Source organism: Leucoraja erinacea, chromosome 12 (genome assembly GCF_028641065.1).
Source record: "Leucoraja erinacea ecotype New England chromosome 12, Leri_hhj_1, whole genome shotgun sequence".
In the NCBI taxonomy this organism is placed as follows: Eukaryota; Metazoa; Chordata; class Chondrichthyes; order Rajiformes; family Rajidae; genus Leucoraja; species Leucoraja erinaceus.
This window is the reverse complement of record NC_073388.1, coordinates 50,929,302-50,946,115: the sequence shown is the minus strand read 5'-3', so window position 1 is coordinate 50,946,115 and position 16,814 is coordinate 50,929,302. Positions and strand designations below refer to the sequence as shown.

Genomic DNA, 16,814 nt, shown 5'->3' with positions numbered 1-16,814 from the left:
CTCAAAAGGGCAGCTAACAATATCAGAGGTCCACACCATCCTGGCCACACACTCATTTCACCCCTGCCATCGGGAAGAAGGTACAGGAGCCTGAAAACTGTAACATCCAGGTTCAGGAACAACTGCTTCCCCACAGCCCTCAGGCTATTAATCACTACAACCTCAAATTACCTCTGAACTACAATAGACTATTGTTGTTATTATTGCACTACTATTGTTTGTTTTTTGTGTATGTGTACACATATATGTATGTGTCCTTGTGAGTATGTGTGTATATATACACACTGAACATTTTTTCTCTTGTTTATTTTATTGTTTACAGTGTACTATCTTTACATATTCTGTTGCAAGTTTAATAGAATGTAATTGTTCTATCTGGGACACATGACAATAAAACACTCTTGATTCTTGACTAATTAAGCAAGGTTTTGCCACAAGGTGGAGACTTTAAGGAGCTAAATCTTTACCTTATTTCCTGGCTGAAATAGACATCTAGACTGCTTAATTTTATTTGCATATAATATTTTAACGATCATGTTTATAGAACTCAAATGCCACTAAGTAATTGGCGCTTGCAAGAATTTAAGGTCTGTTTCCAGAACTGTTCTAATTTCTAGGTGCATTTATTTAAATGTATCTTTGCAGAGACAAAGTTGGTGTATGTTTATTTTCCAGCAGAAGTTTAATGCAGTGCCACACAGAAGTGGAACTCTTGTCTTCACTTAGGCGATGTGGCTCTGTAATTTCCCACCCCAGAACCCAGTCACCACCCGGAGGGGACTATTGACTTCTGAATACAAGGAGAATCATGATCGGAAGGTTGAGTTGAGGTTGGTGAGCTTATGGGAAAATGGAGCAAACTCTAAAATCGCAAAGCTCTGTGGTGTCTTGATTGCGATGCTCTATGGTGGTCTAGGGTGTTCTGTGGGCACTTATTGCTTTGGTTTTGGAAGAACGGAGCACTTTGTGGAGATGGCTCATACTGGAAGAAGAAAACCAGCTTTAACTTTTTAGTTTAATTTACAGAAACAGGCCCATCGGCCCACTGATCAGCCATCACCCTGTGCACTAGCATTATTCTACACACTAGGGACAATATCACAATTTTTACCAAAGCCAATTAACCTACACATCTGTACGTCTTTGGAATGTGGGAGGAAACCGGAGCACACAGAGAAAACCCCCGCAGGTCACGGTGGAACACACAAACTCTGTGCAGACCAGCACCCACTGTCAGACTCGAACCTGGGTCTCTGCCACTGTAAGGCAGCAACTCTACCGCTGTGCCACTTAACTGATTTCTTTGCAGATATAGTGCTTGGATGACTATCGTGCTCCTGCAATTAGCAATATATTAGGTGAGCGGGCAGATATCTGCTGTTTGGTGTGTTCCTGTGACCAGCAAGTTACGAGGCAATGCAGAGAGCAGTCCTGGCATCAGTGGATGGTCTTGCAGCATTTCAAGTTCAAGTTCAAGTTCAAGTGAGTTTATTGTCATATGTCCCTGATAGGCCAATGAAATTCTTGCTTTGTTTCAGCACACAGAACATAGTAGGCATTTACTACAAAACACATCAATGTGTCCATATACCATGTATAAATATATACACACATGAATAAATAGACTGATAAAGTGCAAATAACAGATAATGGCTTATCAGAGTTTTGTCCGAGCCAGGTTTAATAGCCTGATGACTGTGGGGAAGTAGCTATTACTTAACCTGGTTGTTACAGTCTTCAGGCTCCTGTACCTCCTACCTGAAGGTAGCAGGGAGATGAGTGTGTGGCCAGGATGGTGTGGGTCTCTGATTATACTGTCAGCCTTTTTAAGGCAGCGACTGCGATAAATCCCCTCGATGGAAGAAAGGTCAGAGCCGATGATGGACTGGGCAGGGTTTACTACTTTTTGTAGGATTTTCCTTTCCAGGGCTCTCAAGTTGCCGAACCAAGCCATGATGCAACCGGTCAGCCTGCTCTCTCAGTGACAAATGCTCTGGAAAACCAAGCTTGCAAGTGCATTGCTCTTCACAGGGGTGCAGGTATGATGGGAACTCTGAAAAACAAGAAACTGGCTCTTGGAGCAAAAAGCAAACTGCTGGAGAAACTCAGTAAGTCAGTGGGTAAACTGGCATAAGGAACTGACAGGTAGACGAAACATTCTGGAGAAACTCAGTGGGTGAGGCAGCATCTATGGAGAGAAGGAATTGGTGACGTTTCGTGTCGAGAGCCTTCTTCAGACTGGTCGGGGGGGGCGATTCAACTGGCAGTTAAATCGTGTATTCAGCATTGTTGCCAGTAATGTGTACTCCTGACCTATTCGACACTCAAAGCAGAGTTTTCCGTAAATTAATTTTATACTTTAAAACTGCAAAAGGAAAAATATCTAAATTGATGTGTTCCATGCAAGGACAATAATGGTTAAATTGATGGGTAAAGATCCATCACAGAAGTTAAAATCCCAAAACAACATATAATGGCAGTTTTTACACCATTCTCAAAGTACTTCTAAATGGCGTCAAGTTGGGAAAAGGGGAAGTACAACAGGATCTGGGGGTCCTTGTACATCAGTCTATGAAAGTAAGCATGCAGGTACAGCAGGCAGTGAAGAAAGTGAATGGCATGTTGGCCTTTATACCAAGAGGAATTGAATATAGGAGCAAAGAGGTCCTTCTGCAGTTGTACAGAGCCCCAGTGAGACCACACCTGGAGTATTGTGTGCAGTTTTGGTCCCCTAATTTGAGGAAGGACATTCTTGCTATTGAGGGAGTGCAGCGCAGGTTTACAAGGTTAATTCCCGGGATGGCGGGACTGTCATATTCTGAGAGAATGGAGCAGCTGGGCTTGTACACTCTGGAGTTTAGAAGGATGAGAGGGTATCTCATTGAAACATATAAGATTGTTAAGGGCTTGGACACGCTAGAGGCAGTAAACATGTTTCCAATGTTGGGGGAGTCCAGAACCAGGGACCACAGTTTAAGAATAAGGAGTAAGTCATTTAGAACGGAGACGAGGAAACACTTTTTCTCACAGAGAGTGGTGAGTCTGTGGAATTCTCTGCCTCAGAGGGTGGTGGGGGCAGGTTCTCGGGATGCTTTCAAGAGAGAGCTACATAGGGCTCTTAAAAATAGCAGAGTCAGGGGATATGGGGAGAAGGCAGGAATGGGGTACTGATTGGAGATGATCAGCCATGATCACATTGAATGGCGGTGCTGGCTCGAAGGGCCAAATGGCCTACTCCTGCACCTATTGCCTATTGTCTATTGTCCAACTTCGATAGCCATTAATTATCGGAGATGATTTGGAGGTAGAGCGTAAAGCCCTCACGACACACAAAAGACAGCAAAGATGAATCTTCCAGATGTCGTTTCTTGATTAATTGCTTTTCCCTCACTCCGACACCTAACTGAAACTTCTAATCCGTTAGAGGAATCTGCGCAACACTCCTCTAACAAAAAAAACACACCCTAGCTATGTATCAAATCCTACCTACAAAAATACAGGGAGATAAAAACTAAAACTTAAAATATCAGACATGATAATAATACTGACTTAAGCTTAATGGCTCATACACAACAGATAGGAAGTTCAAAATTTGGCTCCTCTACACTTTAGAATTTACAATTGTAGCCACTTATGATTGCTACAAGTGTGTGATAATTTGTGCTGATTAAAAACACCAACATGGTTTTATTGTTTAATTCAGACTTTATTTTTACAAAGATTAATTAAACACAACATTTGGCAACCTTAAGTGTGCTTAGTACAAATACTGATGAGTTTTCATCTTTAATAATGACAGTGGCACTTACAACGGTAAATTGCTGTAGTATTAGGCTTGTGATGTTCACGTTATCAAGAGAATTAACACTATCTGGCACCTCACTTTGCTCACTTTCCCCTGTAGTGCCACAGTGATTTAGAATCCAGTAGAATGGATGGGGGAGGGATGGAGAGAGAGAGGGAAATATTTCGCTTGGGCAGCTTACAACCCAGCGGTATGAAGATTGACCTCTAACTTCAAGTAACACTTGCTTTCCCTCTCTCTCCATCCCTCCCCCATCCCAGTTCTCTGACCAGTCTGACTGTCCTCCTGATTAAATTATACTTTGTATGCCTCATTGTCACTTTCCCCGAGCTAACAATGATCTATTCTACATTTTCCTTTAGCTTTGTCCTCTTTGATCTCTCGTTTTCACACCTTACCCTTCCATATCTGTGTCTTCCTCTCCCCTGACTCAGTCTGAAGAATGGTCTCAACCCGAAATGTCACCCATTCCTTCTCTCCAGAGATGCTGCTTGTCCCGCTGAGTTACTCCAGCATTTTGTGTTGATCCTGACATCAATGTGATCTGGGTGCAAGTCAGGTGGCTGATATTTTTTTTTTTTTTGCCAAACTTCTGCTTTTTAAGCTCTCTTAAAGGGCCTGTCCCACTTTCACCACCTAATTCACAACCTTTTTTACTCGTGAACATTTTTCATCAGGCTAGAAAAACGCCCCGACCTACTTGATGCCACGAGCATCACAACCCACCTGCGACCTCCTACAACCTTCTACGACCTCGTGACGACCATGCTGCGAGTATGAGTCAGGGCAAACTGGGCAGAGGTCGTGAATTAGGTCGTGAAAGTGGGACAGGCCCTTGAGGGTGAATGGCTTCCAACAATGTGATATTGAAGAAAAACCTAACTGAATATTTTGTAAGTAGTTAAAATCTATTTAATCCCTAAGGTTCCCTGTAAGGGAGGTGATAAAAATGACTTGTTGCAACCACATGTGAGTCGCTGAATGGTGGTGTGATCCAGGGCACACGTGTCTATAGTTGGTGTTTGTGACTTGAAGAGCTGAGCCAGAGACCAAGCTTCAGCTGATGGACGATCAGGAAGGGGAAACGTTACCTGGATATTTAGTACCAGGAGGTGATCGCATCTCATAACATAGGGTTTCTGATTTAGTCCGTTTTCAGAGACATTAGGTAAAAGGAAGTGAAAAGCCTGGCTGTTATCAGGCAACTGAATCATCCTACCACAACTAAAGAGCAGTCCTGAATTACTATCTACCGCATTAGTGACCTTAAGACCATCTTTGATCAGACTGTACTGACTTTACCCCGCACTAAACGTTATTCTCTTATCATGTATTTTCTACACTGTAATGGTACGATTGTAATCACGTATTGTCTTTCCGCTGACTGGATAGCACGCAACAAAAAGCTTTTCACTGTACCTCGGTAGACGTGGCAATAAACTAAACTGAACTGTTGGCTGAAGCCTCCATACCCTGGGATACTGAGCTGCCACTACTGCCCTTTCATCAACCATGTTTCCAGCATTGCAACATTATCCAACCCCATGTGCAGATCCACTCCCTCAGCTCTTTGCATTAAAGTAAATGCAATGCAGCCCACCAGCTCCCTCAGGCTTCCCTTTTTGTCTCTGCCTTCTCTTCCCACTGGACCTGGCTATTGAATTTTTGATAAATGAGTTTCAGGCTGAGTCGGCCTCTCTTTCTGCTGCACTGTCCCGCTGGGTCCCAGAATCGAGAAAGGGGGAAGCAGGTGGAGGGCTGGTGTCTGGCCAGTAGATGGAGCACCACAATGGCTCAGAAGGTAGAAGAAGACTGCTGTAGATACAAACTCCCAACTGTGGTGGAGTCCATGTTGTTGGACCTGGGCCTGCCTTTGTAAAGGACCACCAATGTGATGGCTCCCTGTGCACCTGTCTCACCACTGCTAGGTGTCACACACAGGTGGGAGGGACATACCCACCGAAAGAACCCATCAGGAGGACAATCAAACTCGACAGTGAATTGTCACCCATGGTGTTGATGTATGCCGGGTCATAACATTTTGTAATGTATATAAATGATGTGGATGAAGGAACCAAAGGGATGGACACTAAATTTGCCTGGTGCCACATTAGATAGGCAGGAAAGTAAGTTGTGAAGAGGAAATTGTGAAATTTGGCAGACAAAGTATTGCATCTACATGGCACAAGATTGCAATGATCTGAGATTCAGAGAAATCTGGGTATCCTAGTGCATGATTTGTAAAGTCTTTGCATTTAGATATAGCATAAAAACTAAAGAAATCGGATTGTTTATATTGTATGGGGCATTGCACTAAAAATGCAGGGTGGTCATGCTTCAGCTATGTATGTCAATCCTACACATCCCATGCTAACTGCACAAAGGAGTATTTTGCTTAACATTCTGCTGCCCGTCTTCAAAAAGTATTTGATTGTGTTTAACTCAGCAACATCTCAAAATTACCCGTTGATATTTGCTTGGTTGTGCAAATACTATTGACAGAAAGATGCGACCTTTCCTTATTCAGAATTAAACACACAGTGACCTAGGAACAAGAGTAGTCCATTTAGATCATGGCTGCTTTGTTCTTTGGCTCCATTTGCATATCGTTGCTTCATATCCTTTGACTGAGGTTTACAAGGCAAAGATATTGACTTTTTTAGCTGAACCCCACTGCTTCCAGCTCCTGACGTTGGACAACTTTCGAAGGAAAACGTGTTCTAGATTTCCACTGTTCTTTGCATGAAAAAATACTTCCTGACATCATCCTAAAGATGCAGACACAAGAAACTGCAGATGCGAGAATCATCAGTCAAACAAAGTGCTGGAGGAACTCGGCGGGTCAGGCAGCATTTGTGGCAGCAATGGGCAGGCAACGTTTTGGGTCAGAACACAGCTGCAGACTGCAATGTTGTCTGTCCATTCGATCCACAGCTGCTGCCTGACCTGCTGAGTTCCTCGAGCACTTAGTATTTTCGTCATTCTAAAGATTCAGGCTTCAATTTTAGAATTATGCTGCTAGTTCTCCCACCATTCTCCTAGTCTGGTGGTAGAGAGAAGTTATTGTTTATCAAATCCTTTAAATATCTTAACCATCAGATTATCCTTTCATCTTCTGAACTTTTCAACCATTACAATTTAACCGTTTCAGCTCTGGTAACAGCTCTGGTAACAACCAAGACTAAGATTTCCTTTCTAAGGTGTAGTGCCTGAAACTAAATACTGAGATAAGAATGAAATCTCTGATGTTGTTTCATCGCAATGTCGTATAACTTGGAACCAGGTTTTTTTTGATAAGTGAGACATAAATGTTTCTCAGAGAAATGCAGAGATTTCATGCTTTCAGCCACAAAGTAAATTGTATTAAATGTAGTTGTTCATAACTTTTTGTGAAACACAAGTTTTGGGAAGGTACCATTTAGGGGACCAGGGGCGGTGCAAAGATTGGAATGATTGGTCTTGCTGTAATGTGGACAAACCCATAAGTCTAGGCACCCATGATCACACAATGTGTGGGAGCAAGCAACAAGTTGGAATTAACAATGACCAATGCAGGGCACAGCAGGTAATGTTACTGTCTCTAAACTCCAAGAACCCAGGTTTACTTTAGACCCTTAAGGTTAGACCCTCAGTGTGGAGTTATTACGTTCTTTCTGAAAACAGGAGCAGGAGTAGGTTGGCAGTCCCCTTGTCCCGCCGTTCAATGTCATCTTGGCTGATCTGGTCCAAGGGCTCACCTCTTCTGTGGCAGTCTCGACTCTCCTCAATTCCCTCACCTTTCACAAATGTATCTGTCTCCATCCTAAATACTTTCAATGATCCAGCCCAATGGCCTACCCCCAGATTTCCTCGCCTACTTGCATTGGTTAGCTGGCTACTATGAACTACTCCTGGGATAGGTGGGAAGTGGAACGTTCATAGAATTATGGTACAGAAGTAGACCCCATTGGCCAACCTCGGCCATGCCCGACTGTGATGCCCCGTCTCTGCGCATCCATTTTGTTGGCATTAAGCCTGTGTCCCTCTATGCATTTCCTATATCCAAGTGTCCGTCAAACATTGTAACTGTATCTGCTCCCACCACCTCCTCTGGAAGCTCATTCCAGATATTCAGCACCCCCAGTGTTAGAAAAATGTACTCCTCAGTACTCTTTTAAACTTCTGCCCTCTCACCTTAAACATGTGCCCTCTAGTCCTAGCCTCCAGCTAACCCATCCTCTCTCTAATGCATCTGAATTTTACAAATATCTATAAGGTCACCCTTCTTCTTCCCAGTCTTTGTCATCTCTTCTTACAACAAGAGTCTACCCATGGAGCAGGGGTCGGCAACCTACGGCCCAGGGGCCGGATTGGACCCGTGTCCCGAAATCATCTGGCCCGCAGGCGTATATTTTTTTTCAATTAATTTTCACGAGCTGGGAACTGTAGCCAGTCCTGGGGACGTGATCTGACCTGCGAAAATGCGAAAAACAACACCAAGTGTCACGCTATGGCGATAGATGTGGCCCGCCATCCACTCACAGACATGGGTCCTGGCCCCGATGCAGAACAAGGTTGCCAACTCCTGCCATAGAGCCTCATTGGCAAATCCCTCCAGGAAATCCTCCCCAAGCTACTGCAGTGATGTTCTCTCTCATTAGTCGTGCAACACCCTTTCATTTTTGTACCTTCCACTTTCAGCTGGTTTGGGAACAGCACCATCCATGACCACAAGAAATTGCAGCGAATTGTGGACGCGACCTGGACCATCACACAAACCAACCTCCCATCCATTGACTCCATTTATACCTCACCCTGCCTCGGCAAGGCCAGCAGCATCATCAAGGACAAGTCGCACCCTGGCCACTCCCTCTTCTCCTCTCTCCCATTGGGCAAAAGGTATAGAAGTGTGAAAACGCACACCTCCAGAACAGGGACAGTTTCTTCCCAGCTGTTGTCAGGCAACTGAATCATCCTACCACAACCAGGGAGCAGTCCTGAACTACTATCTACCTCATTGGTGACCCTTGGGCCATTTGTGATGGGACTTTATTGCTCATCATGTATACACTGTAAACGGCTCGATTATAATCATGTATTGTCTTTCTGCTGACTGGATAGCACGCAACAAAAGCTGTTCACTGTCCCTCGGTAGACGTGACAATAAACTAAACTGAACTGATGTCCGAAGCCTCCATACCCTGGGATACTGAGCTGCCACTACTGCCCTTTCATCAACCATGTTTCCATCATCGCAACAATATCCAACCTCATTTGCAGATCCCCGCTCTCAGCTCCTTGCATTAAAGTAAATGCAATGCAGTCTACCAGCTCCTTCAGGCTTCCCTTTTTGTCTCTGCTTTCTCTTCCCGCTGGACTTGGCTGTTGAATTTTCTACAAATGAGTCTGAGGCTGAGTCAGCCTAACTATTCTCCTAACTATTGACGTAAATAAACATGATCCACTTTCCCATCGTGCAGCCCAGCCTTCTCACCGATGCCTCCCTGGTCAAGGCCTCGGCACTTTGTCCTCAGCCCCAGTGCTTCCACCTCGAAGACGGCTACACCCAAAATGGCCACTTCCCGTTTTATGGTCCTGTAAGCCTTGCCGGCATTCCATCTCCCAATCCCTCGGGTACCTGCTGGTCTCGTTGCCTGTCATTGGTCTTGCCTAGCTCCCACTCCCTTTCTCTTGCGATCTCCCGGTCGATGGCCAAGTGAGAGAGATGTACAGGAAAATAAGCGGGGAAACTGGATCAATCCAGGCTGGCTTAGACTTGATGAGCAGAATGGCCTCCTATGTCATGAGAAAACATGTGAATACAATACATTCTGCACCACCACTGTGACATTGAGGCTAAGAGGTACACAGTGGTCTATATACATGCAGCTGAATGCTTATTCTATTGATGTGCAGGTGTCAGGGGTTATGAGGAAAAGGCAGGAGAATGGGGTTAGGAGGGAGAGATAGATCAGTCATGATTGAATGGCAGAGTTGGCTTGATGGGCCGAATGGTCTAATTCTGCTCCTATCACATGGTCTTGTGACCTGTTACTGCTTGCGCACAATCAGAATCTGAGCCTCAATGGATACAAAACTGGGACATGACACAATCAGCCCCAAAGGCACTGTCTGGATTATACCTGTGACAGACCCATCACTGACATGATGGGCCGAATGGCCTCCTCCTATGCTGCATCCTTTCCAAGCTTTCCGTTCCACACAGTGCACCACGACCAGAACAATGATTAGTTCTAATAAATTACAATAATGAAAATCTGTCAGCATTGCCAGACTGCGATTAATTCCAACACTATACTCCAAACGCAGCCACAGACTTGTCAAATCTGCCTCGTTATCTAAGAACTTTCTGCTGAGTATTGTTTAATTTTTTTCACTGATTCCTTCATTGAGTGTTTAGAAAGAGTGTGGAAGAGCTATTATTGTAAACTATGTGAATAAACCAACAAGAAACATCACAGTGTATGTTGGGAATGACCCACTTTCTGGAATGTCGTGTGGACCTGGGTTGACTGATTACACACAGGCTTCTGGGTTGGGGTTTCCAGGAAGGATGTCCCCAGTTAATACATTTTCAGACGCCAACAGCACGTTGTCCATGGTGGACTCTTCTTTCTTTTGCCTTTTCAGCATTCGACGATGAATTATTGGCACACAGAATAGAACACATCCACCAATGATGGGTGGAATTCCAGCCAAGTAGAAGGCCAAGTGATAGTTGCCCAAGGAATCTTCAATAAACCCTATGTGAAGTAAACAGATCGAAAGTTAGGAGAGCTCTTTATTAAAACGCAACAAAGTTGAGGCTTCAACTAACTGACTCTAATCTGGGTGGAAATCTACGGCAACAGTGTTTTAATCGAATAATAATCTGAGTGTTTGGGCAGTGGGGTTTAGTTTACTATTGGTGATCGTTTCCGCATGACCCAGGCACGGAAATCGCTATCAAAACGTGGGGGGGGATGGGGGGACACACAATTTCTTGGCGGCCACGCTCACTCACTCACTCACTCACACACACACACACACACACACACACACACACACACTCACCCACACCCACACACACGGCTTCGGAGGCTTCAGCCGTGGGCCCTATGGACGGTAATTAGTGACGGGTGCCGGCAGTCGCTGAAAGAAATCGCATAAGGCCCACAGCCAGCGCGGAGAAGCAGCGCTAAATGCAGCTCAACTCTGCCTGTCTCGCCGGGTTAACCTACAGCCCTGCCTGGACTGACGGGACACCAGTCCCGGGCTGTGGAGCTAGCGCTGCTTCTCCGCGCTGGCTGTAAACCTGGGCCGTCATTGGCAGGCAGGGTTGACAGGCAGAGTTGAGCTGGGTTTAGCGCTGCTTCTCTGCGCTGGCTGTGGGCCTGGGGGCACCACTCCCGTCTGACACCCGACGTCTCTGGCCACCCCCGGGCGTGGTGGGGGGGGGGGGGGGAGGGGGGGGGGGCACTCGGGTGGGGGCAGGGAAAGATCCAGTGGCGGTTCGGCAGCGATTGCGGCGTCGGAGAGCCGGGATGGATCCTGGCTGCGGATGAAGCGCAGGTCTGTGTCCAGGGCTGCCCAGGGTGTTTTTCACTTGACCTGGGCATGCAATTCAAGCTCCGCTCTGATCTCTGCCCCACGGACGTCTCCCTCCTCCAATCATCACGCTGAATTATCATGGTCCCGCCCCCATTGCCTGCTGACTGACGTCTCTCTCATCCAATCGGCGCCCTCGATCAGCAGTCCCACCCCCACTGTCTCGTGGAAAGCGGAGATTTCACTGGGTTTTAAAATCCGGATTACAAAAATGGGGGGGGGGGGGGTGGGGATCGCCCCCCCCCTCTCAAAACAGAGGGGGGGGACGGGAGGGGGACGTGTCCCCCCTGGCCCCCCCTGGATTTCCGCCCCTGCACATGACCTCTGCCCTGATCAACGGGATGGATCAAAGCTGATTTTCAATGCAACGGAATCTTATACCAAAAGCTGTTAATCAAAACAAGCAGATTAGTCGGGCCATTTACTCTTCAGGTAGTTATGAGGTATAACTGTGTATTGTTTAGTTTAATTTAGTTTAGTTTAGTTTAGAGATACAGAGCGGAAACAGGCCCTTCGGCCCACCGAGTCCGTACCGACCAGCGATCCCGCACAGTAACACCATCCTACACAAACTAGGGACAATGTACATTTACACTTACACCAAGCCAAATAACCTACAAACCTGTACGCCTTTGGAGTGTGGGAGGAAAGCGAAGAACTCGGAGAAAACCAACGCGGTCATGGGGAGAACGTACAAACTCCTTGCAGACAGCACCTGTAGTCAGGATTGAACCCGGGTCTCTGGCGCTGTAAGGCAGTAGCTCTAACACCATGCCACCGCGCCGCCCCTGTTAGTATACAGGAGCTACATTCCAGTATGAACAGCGGACTGAATTCTTTGCTGTTCTTAGTCCATATTGCTGAAACAAATGCCACTTCCCTTTGTCACTGACCTGCAATGGGTGGTCCTGCAGACATAGGAATAGCCATAAGTCCCAGCAGGAAGCCGATAGCCTGGGAAGCCTCTTGAGGCTCAACCAATTCAAAGGCAATGGGCGCCATAATGGTTATGAAACATCCATCGCAAAGTCCCAGGAAAATACAGACCACAATGAGGCCTTCGAATATTTTGCAGAGCGGTATCATGATGGACATAAATCCCATCACCCAGAATGCCGCCACCTGCAAATGGCAACAAGAGGTCATTAGGTTCTTATTGTGCCATGTACCAAGGTACCGTGAAAAGCTTTGTGTTCAATACAATTAATTCTCTCCCCTGGCTCTCAGTCTGAAGAAAGGTCTCGACCCAAAACGTTACCCAGTCCTTCTATCCAGAGATGCTGCCTGTCCTGCTGAGTTACTACAGCATTTTGTGTCTATCTTTGGTGTAAACCAGCATCTGCAGTTCCCTCCTACACAATACTATACATGATTATTCCCAATGTCATTAATCCCAGGAAACTGCAATACTAAAACATAAACACATTGGGTTAACAAACAATAGGCATTTTAATGCACTGCCATTGCAGAGTTGTACTCCCAACAAATGCATCTGTATAAGGTAGGTTCTGGCTGGAAGTGGGAAGAGAAGCAACAGCAGTATAGATCTACCATTGAATTACCATCTTAGCCTCTCCGTGCTCTATAATTTTTCCTATTGCCCTGCAGCTATAAACAATTGATTTTTCCTCAAATTATTTCTTAATAGGTTTTGTTCCCTCTGTGTTACAGTAGTAATTAGAACAAAAACTAGATATTGGCCATCAGGGAGACTCAGATTTGCTCCTGCACTCGCCCAAAGTAGGTTCAAGCATCAATCATTAATATTATTCAGAAGCAAGAAAACTTAGCTACATTTCAAACCCTCCAACCTGCATGTAGTAAGGACAATTGGTGTATCTCAGTCCTATCCAATATTGGCTAACTATGTTGTGATTGACTAGACATCACATTTTACTGGTCTATACAGCAGCACCAGGTCCATAAATATTCTGATCTGTATTATGTCTCTTGATTATGTAGCCAACAACAATAATAATAATAATAATAATAATAATAACTTTATTTGTTAAGCACCTTAAAAACAACCAAAGCTGACCAAAGTGCTGTACAGAAAAAAGAAAACAAGCAAGACATCATAAAACACGCAGAACAACAGAACATACAACTAACACGAGGCGCATAAACTACATACGAAAATCCAAACAATAAATTAAAAAAACATAAAACACGAGCACGAACAACGCAGCAAAACCAATCAAATAAAGTTAATAAACAATTCAACACCTCACTGGTCTACAAAGGCCACGGAGAATAGATATCTCTTCAGGAGTGACTTAAAAACAGCTAGAGAAGGGGCCTGTTTAACGTGCAGAGGCAATTCATTCCACAATCTCGGAGCCGACACAGCAAAGGCACGGTCCCCTCTGAGCTTCCGCTTAGTCTTTGGCTCAATCAGGAGCAGCTGATCATCTGACCTGAGAGAGCGGGAGGGCGAATAAGGGTGAAGAAGCTCAGATAGGTAGGACGGGGCAAGACCACTTAGGGATTTAAAAGTAAATAAAATAATTTAAAAACGAATCCTATACTGAATAGGCAGCCAGTGGAGAGAGGCCAAAAGGTGTGAAACATGATCATGCTTTCGTGTGCCAGTCAAGAGACGAACAGCTGCATTCTGTACCATCTGGAGACGGGCGATGGAGGACCGACTAACCCCCAGATACAGTGCATTGCAGTAATCCAGCCGGGTGGTAACAAAGGCATGGATTACCGTCTCAAAGTGCTGCCTTGACAAAATCGGCTTTATTTTTGCCAGCTGCCTCAGATGGAAAAAAACAGATTTAACAACAGCCCTCACCTGACAGTCAAATCTAAGCTCAGGGTCCACTTTAATCCCCAGGTTCATGATGTTAGGTTTGAGATATGCAGACAAAGAGCCTAGTTCACAGGGGGGTCCCAGAAGGGCCACCAAAGATCATTACCTCCGTCTTGTCATCATTAAATTTTAAAAAGTTCAGTGACATCCAAGCCTTTATGTCACTGAGACACTCAAGCAAGAGCCCGACAGAGTGTACACCCCCCTTTCCCAGAGGCACATAAAGCTGACTGTCATCAGCATAAAAGTGGAATGAAATCCCGTGCTTCCTAAGGATGGAACCGAGTGGGAGCAAATAGAATGAAAAGAGGAGAGGGCCAAGAACTGAGCCCTGTGGGACCCCACACGAGAGAGGAGCAGAGGAGGATACAGAGTCCCCAAGGCTGACACAGAAAGTTCGATCAGCCAAGTACGACCTGAACCACTCCAGTGCTATGCCCCTGATACCCACCCACTGCTCCAAACGGGAGATCAAAATTTCATGATCCACAGTGTCAAAGGCAGCTGACAAATCTAAAAGCACGAGGACAACACAGTCACCTTGATCAGTAGCCAAAAAAATATCATTAAAAACCCTCAAAAGGGCCGATTCTGTGCTGTGTCGGGACTTAAAACCGGACTGGAAAACCTCCAAAACGTCATGTTCCTCCAAAAAGGCCATCAATTGCTTGTGCACGATCCTCTCTAGGACTTTTGATAAAAAAGGCAGTTTGGAGATAGGCCTGAAATTCCCAAGAACTGCAGGGTCAAGAGCAGGTTTCTTAATCAGGGGTTGTACTACTGCATGTTTAAAAAGCGCAGGAACAACACCCGAGGACAAACTGCTATTAACGACAGCGATAACAGATGGTCCTACAGTGGGCAACACCTCCTTAAACAGCCGAGGAGGAACAGCATCATTCGGAGAACCTGAGGGCTTTGAACGACCAACAATCTCATGCAAAAAGGAGAGAGACACGGGCTTAAAATGATCAAATACAGCCGTGCATGGAACAAATACCGAGGGGTCATAAGCAGATGGTGGGATTAGAGCTCTAATCATTGTACATTTCCTTAAACATCATCTAGTTTAATCTGTCCTTTTCACACCTTACCCTTTCATATCTCTAGTTTCCCCCTCCCCTGACTCTCAGTCTGAAGAAGGGTCTCAAACTGAAACGTCACCCATTCCTTCTCTCCAGAGATGCTGCCTGCCCCGCTGAGTTACTCCAGCATTGTCTATCTTGATTATAATCATTGGGTTTAAGAAATTAAGTTGGTGCCATTTTGCAGGTGAGTCTTTAACAGGACTATGACAATAAATCGGAGAATTTTACATGTGTAACAGACACAAATGGCTTCACTCAGTGCAATTAAAACAACGTATAATAATGAACATTGGGAAACTTAGAACCTGCTTCTCAAAGATGGAGCATTTCGACTGGATCGATCTACCTGCAGATAGATCTTCTTGGGCCCAGGGATGGAATCACCAATTTTTCCAAAGACCAGACGTCCAGCTCCTGATGAAGCTCCAATGCAGACAAGTAATATCCAATTTTTCTCGGTTTCTCTAAATTCCTTTTTGACATGATTCATCTGCAGATAAATAATTTGATAGATATTAGAATGAACACATCAACCAGGCTGAAGATGATCCACAAAATAAATGACTATTTCATGAAAAACAGGTCGGCATGTTTGGCCCAACTTGCCAATGTCCCAGCTACAGTAGTCCCACCTGCCTGGGTTTGGCCCATACCCGTTCAAACCTGTCCTATCCATATACCTGTCTAACTGTTTCATTAACATTGGGATAGTCCCTACTTCAACTACCTCCTCTGGCAGGTTGTTCCATACACCCACCACTCTTTATGTGAAAAAGTTACCCATCAGATTCCTATTAACTCTTTTCCCCTTCACCTTAAACCTGTGTCCTCTGATCCTCGTCAGTCCTACTCTGGGCAAGAGGCTCTGCATCTATTCCTCCCATGATTTTATACAACTCTATAAGATCACCCTCATCCTCCTGCGCTCCAAGGAACAGAATAGTAAGATTAAACAAGAACTTACCAGTTCGAAGTTTGATCTGTATTTTATGAGTAGTTATGATGAGGGATTACGTGAAGAACCCGCTTCAGCACGCATGCGCGGCATACTTCAAAGCAGCGGTGTGGAATCACAGATAGACACAGTTATTTGAAGTAAACATAGTAAAGACAAGGAGACATCAGTTTGCTAGTTTGATCCATATAATGAGGGTGGGAGCGGAGGGCAAGTAATCCCTCATCGTAACTCCTCATAAAATACAGATCAAACTTCGAACTGGTAAGTTCTCGTTTAATCTTACTATTTTACTTCGGAGTCACGTGAGTGACTACGTGAAGACTTCAAAGTTCTGTGATTTCAAACCGTGTAACAGTTCATACTTCACTCGCTGCCAAAGTCATTCAAGGGAGGAAGTATGTTATCGTAATCAACCATGAATCTGTTTGTAAAAACAATAATGGTGTTATTAACAACAACAAGATCAATTGCTCCCCCAGGCTTAAATTATATATTTTTTGCAGATTCTTTTTCTGCAAACGATACAGGTTCTGTCAGTGGTTTGTTAAAAAAGTTTGGAAC

General features: G+C 45.0%; 1 protein-coding gene across 1 annotated transcript in view; it reads right to left on the bottom strand.

Annotated features, from left to right (window-relative positions):
- Positions 1 to 8,270: 8,270 nt before the first annotated feature.
- The window catches only part of LOC129702362 (monocarboxylate transporter 8-like), a 94,512-nt gene continuing 85,968 nt past the window's right edge, over positions 8,271 to 16,814 (bottom strand). The window contains exons 4-6 of the mRNA XM_055644130.1: positions 15,642 to 15,785; positions 12,286 to 12,514; positions 8,271 to 10,548 (exon numbers count right to left, since the gene is read on the bottom strand). Of these exons, the coding sequence (XP_055500105.1) occupies positions 10,322 to 10,548; positions 12,286 to 12,514; positions 15,642 to 15,785 (600 nt within the window). The 3' untranslated portion in view covers positions 8,271 to 10,321. The remainder of the gene's footprint in view (positions 10,549 to 12,285; positions 12,515 to 15,641; positions 15,786 to 16,814) is intronic.